Source organism: Passer domesticus, chromosome 6 (genome assembly GCF_036417665.1).
Source record: "Passer domesticus isolate bPasDom1 chromosome 6, bPasDom1.hap1, whole genome shotgun sequence".
In the NCBI taxonomy this organism is placed as follows: Eukaryota; Metazoa; Chordata; class Aves; order Passeriformes; family Passeridae; genus Passer; species Passer domesticus.
In genome coordinates, this window is record NC_087479.1 from 11108809 (window position 1) to 11123756 (window position 14948).

A 14948-nucleotide genomic window follows, 5' to 3' on the forward strand; every position below is an offset into this window, starting at 1 on the left:
CAGATCATTCCAAAACTGATTTAAGGCTGAAGCAGAGGCTTTATCCAGGAGAGACCTCCAAGGCAGTGGATCCAAGCAGACAGTCCAGGCCACTGAAGGGGGCTGAGCCCCTCCAGCCTTTCCTTGCTGTCACTGTACTCCAAGTGCAGTGACTAACCAACCCCAAGATGACACTGTTCAACACACCAAATCAAGAAGAAATCTGCCCAGAAAAACTGCAAGTACTTTTTGCTGCTGGTTTAGCAAGCTGAACTAGCTCAACCAGAGGCTGAGCACTGCCAAAGACGAGGAGATAGGAACACACAGCCAAGAGGATCCCATACTGCCAGTCCATCATTTACAGCTGTCCCTAGATCGCTTGGGCTCATGACAATTTACCCCTCTGGTTCATAAGAGATTATTATCCAACCTTATCCACATCCAACCTTAAAGCCAGAGTGAAGGAGGACTGAAAGGGAAAGTCCATTGACACTCAGTGCAGTTAAGAACAATTACATACTTATCTAAGTAAACCAACCACATCTCATTCTGTCACAGTTTAACTTCTTACTAAACTACAGGTCCATGTCTGTTTTTTTTTTTTCAGTGGATCCAAATCAGAACACAGGAGTTTTCTAGAAGTCTGCATTGCTTTAGAAACCAAAAGAGAGCTGCAATGTTTAATTATTTATTTTAAAAAATCAGTTTTTTTAATAATGTTTTTAGTTTTTTTACAAAACAGTAAAAACTCAGCTTCCTTCCTAAGAGGTGAAGGATGAAGTTGGGAGAAAGTACCTTTCTGCTTTGAAAAGTCTCTAGAGACAGCTTTAAATGCTGTCCAAAACTCTTGTCTCTCTACCAAACCTTAGGACTGGAGTACAAAAAGACAACCTCCACACCACTGTCCTGGATGCCAGACCTAACTTCTCCACAAGTGCCTTGGAAGGATCAAGGTTATCTGGAAACATTTTTCTTTATGCAAGTTAAATCTCCTAAAACAACACACACATCAGCAGTTCACCTAAAAAGGTGACTTACAAACCAGATATAGCAGACACAAAGCATTTAGGATTTAAGGGAAACTAAAAGAAGAAAAATTAGCATTATTGATGCCAAGAAATATCCTTCCAAGTGGTATCTTTGACTCAATATTAGGTTATTTATTCTTAAGTGTCATTCATGGCTTAAGTGTTACTCTTCCTTAATGTGTACTGATCTGCAGTGGATTACTGATGCAAGAATTAGCTCAGTACCCAACAGACATGGTCACTTAAAATACAGTCCTGGTGGTTCTTTCACTCATTTTAGGAAAAATATAGCATTTTACCATCAAGAGAAGAAGTTTCAAAAACCTCTTTTTAAAAAAAGGGGGGAAAAAAAAGGAAAAAATAAAAAGACAAAACCACAGTGAGCTGATATATTCACACAGCACAGCTTCATTAAATTCAACTCAATACTCCAGTATGACTTAGCCAGAATGAAAATCATGATCTTAAAGTAATCAGGGAAAATTTTAAGGGATACATAAATAATTATGAACTAACAGCTAAAACTGAAGTTATCAGCACCTGTATTATGCCAAGGAGCACAAATAGATTGGTCTCAAACCCATCAAATCCCTCTCCCCCATCCTGCTCCCAGGAACAGGAAGGAACACAGAACGTGACAGTCTGCCCAGTTTAAGGCAGAATTACCTCCTGTCCATTTAGGTAACAATAGCTCTCCCCCCTTTATGATAGCTACAAGATAAAACTTTTGATTCTGAAAAGTTCACATGATCAGTTGACAGGCTGTCAGCCTGTTCCTGTTTCACTTTTGTGCACAGACAAAACAGTTACTTCCAGCTGAAGTTCCAAAATAAATTCCAAAGCAGTAAGTATTGCAGATTTAAGTCAGACCATCTTCCCATTTCATTTACAGCATTTTCCTTAAAGTGAGTCAATCTATTTCAGCTCTTTCTTTAGGTTCACTTTACTAAAGTATTATACATATAGAATGTACAGTATTATTTTACATAATTCATACTGTAAAAGGTCATTGAGACTAATTCTGCCCTAACAATGTGTATGTTTTACTCTATTCAGAGAAAAAAGTATTTCACACTGTCACAGGTGTAAATGCCTCAGAGCTCATGAGTTCACAAACTCAAATTTCTCAGTTACTGTATATCACACCAGTAGCTTTTAGCATCTAAAAAGATATCCAAATACCCAGCTCAAGAAGACTTTTGTAATTCGATATAATTCATCCATTTCTTATTGTCAATGAAGCTCCAGCCTTTAGATTTTTATTTTTCAGAAGTGTGGCAAAAGATGACTAAGAGAACTTGCAAGAGTCACATGTACCATTACTAAACTACATCAAGGCCTGCTCTGTGAGCTAAGGGAGACAGAGCTGAGGGAGCAGCTAGTCTGCAGCTACTTTGCATGGAAAAAACAAACACAGCAAGAACCAAACACAGCAACAATTCAGGACACAGATTTTCAGAGATACTGCTCCTCAGGATACCTTGTCAAGACAGCAACTGGGTGTAAGCAGGGAATAAATACTGTGTGATACTAAATACTCCTTGTATGCTTAAAGAAGCCATTGTCCAAGCACTATTTGGAACATACCTAGATTATTAAAATTCATTAAAGAGTGAAACCAAATACACACAGACACACTTTCACATATAATTATACAAGACATATCAGATCTGTTAGGTCACAGTCAACAAACAACCACGTAGACTTTAAACTCCTGCTGGTGCCGACATTTTACAGCAAGGAGGAGTGCTGGGGGCACTGCCCTGGGACACAGCAGACTCAGGCACAATCCCCTGCTCATCCACGAGCTTCCTGCACAGCCTCGTGTGAGTGCCCAGCTCCCTGTGCCCTCATCCCATGCTGAACGATGAGCTAAAAGCAGGAAGATTTCAAGGCGCTCCCATGATGGCAGCTGGGACCGGAGCATGTAAAATAACAAACACCCAGTATTTGAAACAAAACAGAGAGCTGACGTTCCTTATAGCTGTGTTTACATCTAGCAGGAGTGACGTGTGTTCACCCAGCACGGCAAATTCTGAATTGTTCTCTGAATCCCATAAAACCAAGGGTTTGTTCATAAACATGGTGACCCGAGAGACCAAAAGCATGCACTGTCCTGCAGCCAGTAATGACAAGCAAGGAGTCTCTCTCTCAAGTACATCAATCTTTCTTTCCTGCAAAAGCAACTTTCTCTCTGCCAATTATCTGATATTTAAGACTCATTTCACCGCACCGCTCCCATTTAGAAACAATTCTAAAACCAACCCACACTTGTAAGTCATAACAAAGGCCTAACACTGCACTGAATGCTTCAGCCATGCAACCAAAGCCAGGAAGATCCTGGAAGCAGGGATTTGACACCACCATAATCACAACAGGCATTAGTGTGCCCAGCAAATTCTGACCTGGAGCAGCAGGTGACGGAGGCCCAGGGAGGGAGAGCCAGCCCTCACTCCCGCACAAGGAGGGCCCCAGCGACGGCATCCCCGCACGGGGCCCGCTCACACAGCTCCCGTCGCTGACACCGTATCTGGAGCGGCGCCGAGCACCGATGCCCTCACACCGCGCTCGCCCCGGGCCTGCTCTGCCCCTCCCCAGCCGCGACCTGGCTAAGCGGGAGAGGGGCCGGAGCCAGGAGCCGCCGGCCCCGCGGCCGCGGGGAGGGGGCAGCGAGGGAGGGGCAGCCCGGCCTCGGCCCCCGCCCCCGGGGCTCCGCACCCCGCGGGCGGGCGGCGCCGAGCCCCCGCCACTGCCCGCCCCATCCCGGCGGGGGAGCCCCGGTACCTTGCGGACCCCCTTGTAGATGTAGAAGTAGAGCTCCCGGCCCACATTGAAGCAGAGCCGGTCCCCGTTGCCGCTCTGGTCGTTGACGTTGACGAAGGAGACGCGGACGGGGTTGGAGCCCTGCGAGTTGAAGGGCACGCGGTTAGGCCGGCTGTACTCCGAGTGGCTCAGCAGCTTGTACAGCCCCTCCCGGGTGGTGAACTGGGTCTTAATCTCGTTCATCTCCTTCCCACCTCCCTCCGCCGCCATCTTGGAAAGGAGCGCTCATCCTGCCCCAGTGCCCGGATGTGCCGACACTGCGCAGCCGCCGGCGCGCGCGCGGCCCCTGCGCGCGGGGGCGACGCGAGGAGGCGGGGCCGGCGGGGCCTGTTTACCGCGCGGCTGCGCGCGCGCCGGGCCCGCGCGCCGGCGGGGCGTGGAAGGGGGCGTGGCTTGGGGCGGGGGCGGGGCCTGGGGCGGGAGGAGCGGCGGGCCTGAGGGGACCCGGCACGGTCACCCCTCAGAGCAGGGCTGCGTCCCCAGCGCTCCTGGATGTCTGCAGTGAGCGGGACTCCATACCCTCTCTGGGCAACCCGTTCCAGAGTGTGGTCGCTGCACAGTAAAGAAGTTCGTGTGGAACTGCTGTGCATCACTTTCTGCCGTGGCACCCCCGAGGAGGGCCCGGCTCCATCCTCTGACACCTCCCTTTAGATATTTATACACCTTGGTGAGGTCTCCTCTCAGTCAGCTTTTCTAAGGCGGGACAGGCCCAGCTCCGCCAGCCTTTCCTGATAAAGGGGCTGCTCCAGTCCTTTAGCCATTGCTGTAGATCTCCACGGGCCCAGCCCTGCAGCTCCAAGAGTCTCTGGTGCTGCAGAGCCCCGAGCTGGACACAGCGCTGCAGATCACCCTGCGTGGTGGCTCCACGGGGCAGCTGCTCTGGGGGTGGGAGAGAGGAGGAGGTCAAGAGCAGGGGCTTTGTGTGCCCGCAGGGACCTGCCACCCAAGGATGTGCCAGCACAGTGTGGGGTGAGGGGATCCCCGCTGCTGGAAGTGCCACATCCGTCAGGAGGTGTCCCTGTGCAGCGCTGGTTTTGGGGCAATGGCTCCCCACAGCCCTGGCCATCTCCACCGGCTCGCTTGCCACGGCCCTGGCCAGCCTTGCCCACGGGGTACTTGCCAGTGCCTGGTGAGGATCCCGCTGTGGGAGTCTGTCAGTTTAGGGACAGCAAATCCAGGAGTGCAGCTGTGCTTTGACACTTCCTGCCCAGCTCAGGTGCCCCTGAGGGGGATGGAGCCTCCATCCCTCCAGCTCTGCACCAGCTCCAACCTGCTGCAGGCAGGGCCAGGCCTGGGAGTCGGCCTGAGGTGTGAACCTGAAAAACTGGTTATCAAATCACTCACCTCCTTGTTCTGATCATCCTGCAGCCATACAGCCAGCTGTGTTGCATGGTGAACCAGATCAATATCAGATGGAGGTGGCACAGGCTGGGAAGGATTGCATTCACTGGACAGGGAGGCAGGACTGTTTCTTCTGACAACAGTTTCAGCTTTAGGAGTTTGTCTGACTACAGCCTCATGACTGACTCAAACTGATGTAAGACTGATCTCCAGCTAGAAAACAAGGTTTTGGCCCCTCCTCTACAGGTATTTCCATTACCTGTCTTGCATCAGTTCCAGTAATCATGCAAAGGGTGAGTCAGATCCACCTGAAAATTAACACACACACAGAAATTATGAGTTCTCAGGTGAGCACAGTGTTGATCAGCAACCAAGTTGATTCAACTCACCACAGAACTCCTGGAGCCAAAATAAGGAAGGAGTTGGAAATGTGTGACATGGGGAAGATAAGCAGCACAGAATTAGAACATATTGAACATTAGAACATACTGTTATGTTAATAATAAAAAAAAAATCATACTTTCCAGGTATAGTTTCCTGCTGCAGCTTTGTGGCTCTAATGTGACTGCTACCAAAGGCATTGTCCCGCTCTCTTCTTTCTGGACTATGACTATCTGCTGCCCTTCCTTCCTCTACCAGCCACAGTGCTCTCCTGACCTCATGAGGAGCCATTTCTGAAAGGTAAATGGACAGACAATTAAACTCCTTGCAAATGTGAAATGAATATGGTTAAACAAAAAACACCAGCTGCTTAAGGGAATGGACAGCAGGACCTTCCTGCTTTCCATTACATCAGCTCAGCTGAAGAAGTCCACTCAGTCTTCCAGACTGCAGGGGGTTAAAGGGATTTAGCTTCAAGTCAATTTAGTTCAAAGAGATTTTGTTTGTAGCTGAATGCTGCCTTGCTGCCGACCACCAAAATATTAGTGAAAGATAGCTGAGAGACACAAAACAGCCAAGGCTCTCCAGAACAGAGTATGTGTCTGAGTGAATATCTGAACAAGTACAGATGATTAGGCTTCTAAGAGGCTGGGTATTGAAGACTTGCTTGAAATTCTTAAGATAAAGCAAATCAATAATGACCAATAGATCTTGTCAGCTTATCAGCCAGTCCTGCCAGATGGTATTGATGACCTCCTAAAAGCACATAAAGTAGGTAAGCAGCCCTGCATTTTTTTAAATCATGTTAAGAGTGATTGTTTCATAAAGAAATTTCCTTAATGGGCTTACAGAGAGAAAGAGTATTTTCTTTCACCAAAGAAGAGCAGAAACAGCACGGATCTCTAAATAGTAATATTCACAACAGATAAGGATGTAACAACAACAACAAAATTTAAAAAAAAAGTGTTGCTCCAAGCAGGCATACTCAGTATGTCTTATTCATTACCTACTGACAAGAAAGGATAGATCACTCTGGAGAAGAAAGCAGGCAACTTTGGTAGAGGGACTGTGTGGAATGCAAATCGCACTGAAACCACAGCAGGCCATCTGTCACTGATGGAATGAGTGTGATCCAAAGAATAAACAAAGTTAACAAGTACCTGGTTATCAGCAGTACACGATGGTGCAGAAAGTCAAAGAATTGATGTAGTGTTTAACGTTTACAAGAAACATCAATAAAAGCTGCTGAGAGATTCCACGGAGAATCCAAGACAAATATTCATTTGAAAAACACAGCTGCAAGTCACAAGAACACTATTGTACAACCCCATCAACAATGCTCATCAAATACTAGGAGAAAAAGAGATTACAGAGATAAGTCTCATGAAAAAAATTCCCTGTACCACTTGAAAATTCTTCTGCTTCAAGCTAACCAAGGATGATAGTTCTGAAATTATCCCATGAGGACACCCCAAATGAGTTGTTTTGTATGCACCACACAACCAATAAACTGAAGTCAGTCACAATCACTGCTGTATTGTGCCTTTACCTTTTGCAAATTGTTTTGGCAAATTGGAAAACAGACATGAGCAAAATTCACTAACAGTAATAAAATAGTGTGGTCCTTTGAGATTGCTTTATGCAGGGCATAAATTGGTCCTGCAACTTTTCAGAATGTAATATTAATGGTGCTTTTACTGGACATGAAGAACCTGCATTGCAAGTACAGTTGTGAACAAAACTTTCCTGTGCTTGAATTTGAATACTGTCTGTTACTTCCCCAAAAGTGCAACTGATATTAGCTTTTACCAGCTTTCCTGAGACAAAAGAAAAGAGGAGGTTGATTACACCCATACTGCAGCAGGCAAACTGTCTATTCCAGCATGCACTGCCTGCAGATTATGCTGCAGAAATCAGGAGACCATCTCTGCACTGTCTGTCAGCTATAACAGGTCTGTCAAGTCTTTCTGGGACTTCTGATGCTGAACACAATTTAGGTATTTAGTGTGACTGGCTTAAGAGCCAAGGGAGCCCAAAGGTCTGCAATGTGTCAAATTTTAACAGCTTTTGAATGTGTGTGAGTTACTAACAGAGATACACAGACATGTAAGGAACATATCTGAATGAGGCAAAAGGTTGGTGCTGCTGAGAGAATGGCATGAAAGTTCCATTTAATATGGGGAGAAGAAAAAGGAAATATATTTCCAAGTACTTACATGGTCTTTAAAGTACATTTAACTTGCTTTCATCATGAGAAATTATTGTTTCTGGCATAGTTTCATAGCTACTTATTTGCATCAGGAATCTCTTCTTAACCACTGCATACATTTAACATTAAAATGTGAGGTAATGCATTATGTATTACAAAGTGAAAGGGTGTTACAAGGAAGTTGCTGCTCTCCTAGAACACATTACATGTTGTTTATACTTGTATCCCTCCACAGAGTAGCAAGAGCCTGTGAAACATTTTGTTTTCATAGTGTGGGGGTTAATTACTGAGAAACAAATGGGTACTCTTAAAAACAGACATTTGGATTGAAGGAGGGAAGGTAAGATGAGTGCTTTGTAGCTGGGATAGGATGATGGGTGAACTCTGTTGTTGTCTTTGGAAAACTTCATTCTGCTGTTTGCAACCAGGTCTGTGTGAGTTATCTCCTGAAAAGAGTACCTTGCCTCCATAGCCAGGAGTGCTGTTCTTGTCAACAACAGTTATTATCTTGGAACTGTAGTTGTCCTGGAAATTATGTTCTCAAAAGATAAGACTGAGATATTGAATTTAATTTAAATTCTACGGAAAGCCAAAGAGATTGTTTTGATATACCTACAAATAACTTGTGTATCTAAGCTGTGCTGCAGCATTATGTACTTCTCAAAACTCCCTGAATAGGAAAGACATATTGTCCATAAATACAGCACTGCTGTAATCAGCTGAGGAATGACAACCTGTGAATAAATAAGGTCTGATTATTGGTGAGCAGCAGCAGCTCAGTTTCTCACAAAACTGGAATTTCTAGACAGTGTTACAGTGCGAGAATGCAGTGCCATTGAGAAAGCAAAAAATACTCCTGAAGAGCAGTCTAAAACAGACCCTTGCATCTTTGTAATTCAACAACATGTAATTCAAGAAACAATAGATTCAGCAAATACGTGTTTCAAAATTATTTTGTCTTTCATCAGAACTGGCTGTTTCACTCAGCTGGTTTTCATTGGGAAGCTCGTGGTTATCAAGTTACAAACAATAATGCATGGTTGGTTATTGATGAGTCTTGCAGGTCAGCCAAGCAACCTGCAACAGTGAGTTAACAGTCATCCATTCAAGAAAAGTGGCTGCCAGTGTGTGATTTAGGAGTCCCTAGGCAGAACAAAAAATAAGGAAAGCTGAGAAAGATGTCCTTGGAAAGAAGAGACTTTAACAGTCAACAAAAAGGAAGCATTATCAGCATTAAAAAAAAAAAAAAAAAAAAAAAAGTGTCTGAGTTTTAAAGTTGACCAGATTCAGGAGCCTCTGAACATATTGCACATAAGACAGGTATGTGCACGTATATCTTAAGTTTATTCCAGGTTCTTCAGTCTCCCCCAGGTCATCTACCTAGCTGATAGTGAGATCTTTCTCTGTTGATTTGGAGTTTTACACAAAGAGGAACTGAAAACTTGTTAGCACATTCTTCATTCCTTTATCGCCTTTCTCACATCTCAAAGGCTGCAGAGAGCTTCAGAAAAAGCATGGCTATCTGCTTTCTGTCCAGTCATAGGAAGAGATTCTCCATCAGTGTCACAAGCATAATTTCATTTCCATGGCTGCAATGACTGTCTCCAAATTGTTTTAGATGAAGCATTGAAGCTTTAGATAAATGATCATCTAATGGGAATTTTTATGAGTTTTTCCATAAGCTCACTGAAGCATGGGAGCTCTGGATACGGCACAGCACTGGCTGTTCATTCAGTGCTGGTTGAATCATTGCACATTTAAAGAAAGGAGAGCTTATTTCCCTGAATTATGTGCTAGCTCCATTCTGGTCATCATTATGTGCTGGCTTCATTATGGTCATGTGGTCACTGATTTTCATTTGCAAGTCTAGAAGGGCATAAGTTAAATTCACAACGCTTTTCCATCCTTCTGGTGTCATAAATAATATGAATTTATTCATATATAGGAAGATTATGTGCAAACTTTTAGAAAAAAGTTACCAGTGCTGTATTTTCCATTAAAGTGGGGATAGCTTTTTTATGATTGGGGTTTTGTCATCTACAAGATAGGCTGGCTGAGGAGAAAGGATATTTATTATTATGACATAGGTACTCTTACATCATTATCATTATGTACCTTATAATTTCATCACATACAAAATTTAATTCATCATAAAAAATTATAATCACTCAGGCTTTCAGCAGCCTAAGTGCCTAAATGGAAGCCTGACTTTCTCCATGCCTAATGAGACTTGCTCAGTTTCTCTCTCCTCACTTTCTCTTGCTGCATACATAAAGCAAGGGATGGCATTACTAAAGAAAGTTGTGATTTAGAAGATTACCTGTGTAGAATAGGCTCTTGGGTCCCTGCTTTTCTGGTTTGTCTGAAACTATCATCATTATGCAGCTCATACAATATTGTTCTTATATAACATGCACTTCTCAGTAATCATGTAATCAAGTATGCACATTCCTGTGACATTCCTTGTCTTTAGCCTCCATCTTTCTAAGGCCAAGTGCTAGATATAACAAGATTTATGTCATTTTCCAATAGTTGTTCTGTTGGTTGAGTTAAATCCCATCTGAAGTCTGTTTGTTCACCGTCATTTTTCTTTTCATGAGTAGGTATAACAAGCTAAAATCAAATGTAGGGTAGATGCGTATTAAATCCTCATGTATCTTCCTTGTTTCAGTAGTAAAAATGATGGAATTACTTCCAACAGGCATGGCAAAATACAGAGAGCACCAGTCTGACATCTTTCACAGGCAATTTCTTTCAATTTTCAAATACTAACTTCCTGATTCAGTGATTTGACATAGATGAGGATGTTTGATATATGCACTGGCATACCGGTATTTCTTTTTTTTTTTTTTAATCAGTTAACTAAAACTCTGCTGTGATATGTAAATATGTTGAATCTCTACAGGAAAATAAATCTGGGGGATGGACTTATGTGACAAGATCAGTCTCTGCATCAGTGTACCAAAGGAGAAGGGAAAGCTCTGCACATTTATAAACAAACTGATTTTTGCAACTTTCACTTATCTAAACATAGATAAAAGCATAATAGTTAGGAACTGATCTCAACATAAACCTTCAATTTTTATATATGTGGTTTTATAGTAGTTTAGAGTTTTCAAAAAGTTAAAAATAAGCAAGCCTGACCCAACCAACAGATTTCCTGAGACAGCTATTGGTTTGTGGGGTGGGAGAGAATGGCTGAATAGTTAAACATATGATTAATGGAAAATTAATTTAACAAAGTATCTATTAAAAATAATGGACTCATTGAAGGGGTTAACTTAAAAAAAAGAAACCAAACTAGTTCTATAAAGTTAAAACTCCTGTGCCATATACACAAATACATACTGCTCTCTCTACCTATCTCTATGTATTTGTTCAATATGACTCCTATAGAGAATATTTATATTTGCTGTATTAGCCCCATCTGGTGAGTTCTAACAGCATTGCAAACTGGACAGACCTGATGCTGCACTCTCAGGTCCCAGCTCTTAGGTGGGTGGCAGGGCTTGCCCAGGGCACAAACGCCCTGTATTGCTCCTTTGCCCACTGCACAGGGCACAAACACCAGGAGGAATCCTCAGTAGCATGGCAGTACCACGGTTCGTAAGCTTCTCTTTTCCTTTAATGGATTCATATCCCAAGTCAGGGTGTTGCTCTTTTCATTGCATCCAGAACCAGGCACAGCCCATCAGTGCACCTGAGTCACCCCATTCCCAGGAAATCTGCCATTTCTGGTCCTTGCTGCTGTTCCAGCCAAGGTCACGTGTGCCAGGGCTGAACCAGCTGCTCCTACAGAGACTTTACCTTTCAGTCTTTTTCTGGGAGGGCTGTGGTCCACTTTCTGTAATTGCAAAGGGATGTCACCCATCAATTAGTTCATTTCAGAGCAGCTCTTAGTGGACACAGTAATGGGCAACCTGCTCCAGGTGGCCCTGCTTGAGCAGAGAGAGATGAGGTGACCCCCAGAGGTTCCTCCCAACCTCAAACACTGCATCATTCTGAAAGTTTACCACCCTTAACATTATTTTTGTGCAATATCAATATGAATCAACACTGTTTTGAGTAGGAAGCATTTTAGTTACCTTCTGTAAAAATAAATTTTTATAAAATTCTTTTGAAGTGCAGGATCAGGATGTTAGTTTCTAAACAAGAAACGAGGAGGCTGCTTGCCTCTAGTACATGGGTTAGCAAACCCTGTCAGCCTTTGATGTATGGCAGGTCAGAATAAGACACTCTCCATGGCTGACTTGACTTGCTCCATGCCTAAGGAGTCTTGTTTAGTTTCTCTCTCCTCTCCTTCTGCTGCATGTCTAAACCAAGAGATGGGCTGATTATTTTATTTTATTTTATTTTATTTTATTTTATTTTATTTTATTTTTTGGTGGCTTGAAGGTTACCTACACTAATTCTGTAGAAAGATGAGTGACGAAAATTATTCTTTTACTGCCAGACTTAGCTGATGAAGATTAGTTGCTCTTCTAATGTAAGCTGAAATGTGGCTACAGGCTGTTTCTTTCCATCATTTCCCTTTGGAAAATTCAAACATAATCTCATCATGGTATTTCTAGTCAGTTCAAATTATAATTGATTCTGTTTCTTCTGTCTACTTTCCTTCCCACAGCTGTGACAGCAGAGAATTGGGGCAAAATAAAACCAGCTAGTAGCCAGACACAAAGGCCTTGTGGTCTTTTTTCATGAGAGGTGAATAAAAGGGGTTGTTTAAGAAGAACGTAAATAGGAATAGAAAATAATAGCCTATCTTAAGGAGCAAATCTACATCTTTAGATGGTTTCAGACTTGGTTTCTGTTAAATGATCAAGAGAAGGGACTTTACACTGTAACATGTCCCTTCAAAAAAACATGTTTCCTTGCAGTGTTATTCTGGCTTGAAGGGACTATAAACAAATCTCATCATTATATCAACTAAGCCAGTATCTCTCATTCCATAGAGAACTTTCAAGCTTATTATTAAAATTAAAGAGTTACCTCAAAGTATTCCTGTTGAGGTAGTGTTTCAGTTAAAGGAAAGTGAAAATCTTGTGTTTGTTATTTTGTCATAACTGCAAAATTTTATCTCTGGGATGTCCCAGAAGTGAAATTAATCCTGTGATTACTTTTCTTACTTTATAATACAATCTAACATGACTATATTAAAAAGCCTATGCATTTCCTCTTGATTAAAAAATTATTCATCCTATGTTATTTTAATCTTAAGTAAGAAATCAGGGAAAAGTGAAAAATCTAAAATGTATGCTGAATTACTAATGATACCTCTAAAACAATAATTAAATTTCTCTGCCCTATGCTCGCAAGACAAATTATTTGTTTTTTTCAGTTTAAAAACACATGTGCTACTGTCAAGTGTATGTGTGGGTGTACATGCAGTGAGGTTTCAATTCTGTGTATCCTTATTAACAGTGAGTCTGTGCAAACTGAAGATCAGCCCATGGATGAAGAGAAGAGGACTCTTGCCTTCCAGGCTGAAATAACTGCTCATCTACACTTTCCATTCCAGCAAGACAAACTTTCTGAGGGAGGCAGTTAGCAAATCATAGGTTGCAAGTAATCTGGCTATGAATGTGACTCAGCCAGTAAAACACTGCCTGGATTCTTAACCCTGAGAATGCTCAAGCCTTGGTTGTGATCCCTGCACGGAATGAGACCCAAGGCTGTGACTGACCCTAACAAGCTGGATTCTGGGAATGTCGGGCCTGACAAGCACCACTGCACTCTGACCATCACGGATTCAGGCCCAGGATGACCAAAGCTGATCCCAGCACTACTGCAAAATCCAGCAGAGGAGCTTCTATAGGAAGGTGGCTTGTGCTGGTGTCTCTGGGATTGGTCCGTTTGGGGTCAGCTTCTTCTCTGCCTCCCTGGTTGCAAACGTGACCGTGGTCACAAAGCAGAGACAGGCAGTAGGAGAGTCCCCTCCATTCCAGGCTTCTTGCTGCCACTGACAATGGTAAATGTTTGTCAACAGAATTTGCTGCTCCCTGTCTCGTGGCTGGGGAGAGTCAAACGAACATTGTGAGGGCAGAGTGGGAGCACAGGTGCACAATCTGATGGCACAGGATCTCTACCTTTAGCAGCAAATTTGCCTGGCTGGGTAATAATCACTGACTGAACTTTGTGCAGCAGAGAATGAATGTGCATCACACAATACAGCACCACTGCTGTGCTTCATTTCTAGTATGTGTAACATTTAAAGAGAAAGGTCAAACTTAATGAATTTCTGCTTTATGGACTCCCTCTTGCAGTTCATATGTTGTATTGCTGTGCTTCATGAGGGCTTTGAAAGCTGGGGGAAATACACATTGAAATGGTATAATTGCTTTAGTTGTTCCATTTGTTGGAGCACAGAACAGGTACAGAACACCAGCTCAGCATTATCAGGTAGTCAGTGATGATTAAGAATTTATTACAATTGTATTAACTCTTAATTTCAGAAAAAGCTTGCTATTTGTCCAGTTGTGCTGTCACTAAAACACATGTATTTGCTTCATGGGGAACCACATGACTGTAAAACAAAGATTATCCTATATCTGAAGGAAGACCAAAGAGAATACTTAGGAAAAAGGCAAATCAAAGAAATTGTGAAGAAGCATTCTCAATTCATCAGCTATCCAATTACAGTCTTTGTAAGTGCCTTGTTTGAGATGCTAATTGTACATGCTTTGAAACACTAGCTGCATACCTAATGTCCTTGCATCACTCCCAGATGCTGCTAGTACAACATTAACTAAGATGTCTCTGTACTGTCAGAATTAACGTTTGCAAGAAGGACTCTTTATTGTGTGATAATTTCTTGGTTTGCTTTCCTAATGAGCTCTGAAAGAGTACTGCCTATGTAGGACAGGATTATAGCATGTGTCAGCCTGGATGCTGAGCTTCTCATCCACCAACCCAGAGGAAATCTTATAAAGATAGCATTTATCTTAGTGAATTTAGTAAGACACTGTACATGTTTTTGTTAAAATCTGGACTAATTGGCAATGAAAATACGTGCTTCTAGCTGAAGATCATAATTATTCAGGTGAAGCAATAAACTCTGATTATGCATTTTATATTGATATACACTAAAGCTGTGCTTTTGGGGCAAAAGAAATCTCCTGACGTATATAGACATGCTTCTGAAAGAGTTCTGGTTGGTAGTGACTAACTAGCAATTCTGGATTTTAAGC

The 14948-nt window shown here is 42.7% G+C and overlaps 1 protein-coding gene and 1 long non-coding RNA gene across 10 annotated transcripts in view; one reads left to right on the forward strand and one right to left on the reverse strand.

The window, feature by feature from the left end:
* WDR20 (WD repeat domain 20) overlaps positions 1–4095 on the reverse strand; it is a 45885-nt gene extending 41790 nt beyond the window's left edge. For 7 of the 8 annotated variants that reach the window (XR_010364209.1, XR_010364211.1, XR_010364210.1 and 4 more), the window contains exon 1: positions 3792–4095. Coding sequence is in view for 5 of the 8 variants with exons in the window: in XM_064423317.1 (XP_064279387.1) it covers positions 3792–4040 (249 nt within the window). In the remaining 3 variants the exon portion in view is untranslated. The remainder of the gene's footprint in view (positions 1–3791) is intronic. The other variant, XM_064423318.1, reaches the window with a different exon arrangement.
* A 168-nt stretch (positions 4096–4263) lies between these two features.
* LOC135302623 (uncharacterized) lies at positions 4264–14909 on the forward strand. Of its 2 annotated transcripts, XR_010364215.1 has the most exons (4): positions 4264–4397; positions 5699–5852; positions 10463–10592; positions 13183–14909. It is a non-coding gene; the product is annotated as an uncharacterized LOC135302623 (long non-coding RNA). The 2 variants fall into 2 exon arrangements; XR_010364214.1 differs by lacking the exon at positions 4264–4397 and having other exon boundaries at positions 5048–5852.
* Positions 14910–14948: the final 39 nt, after the last annotated feature.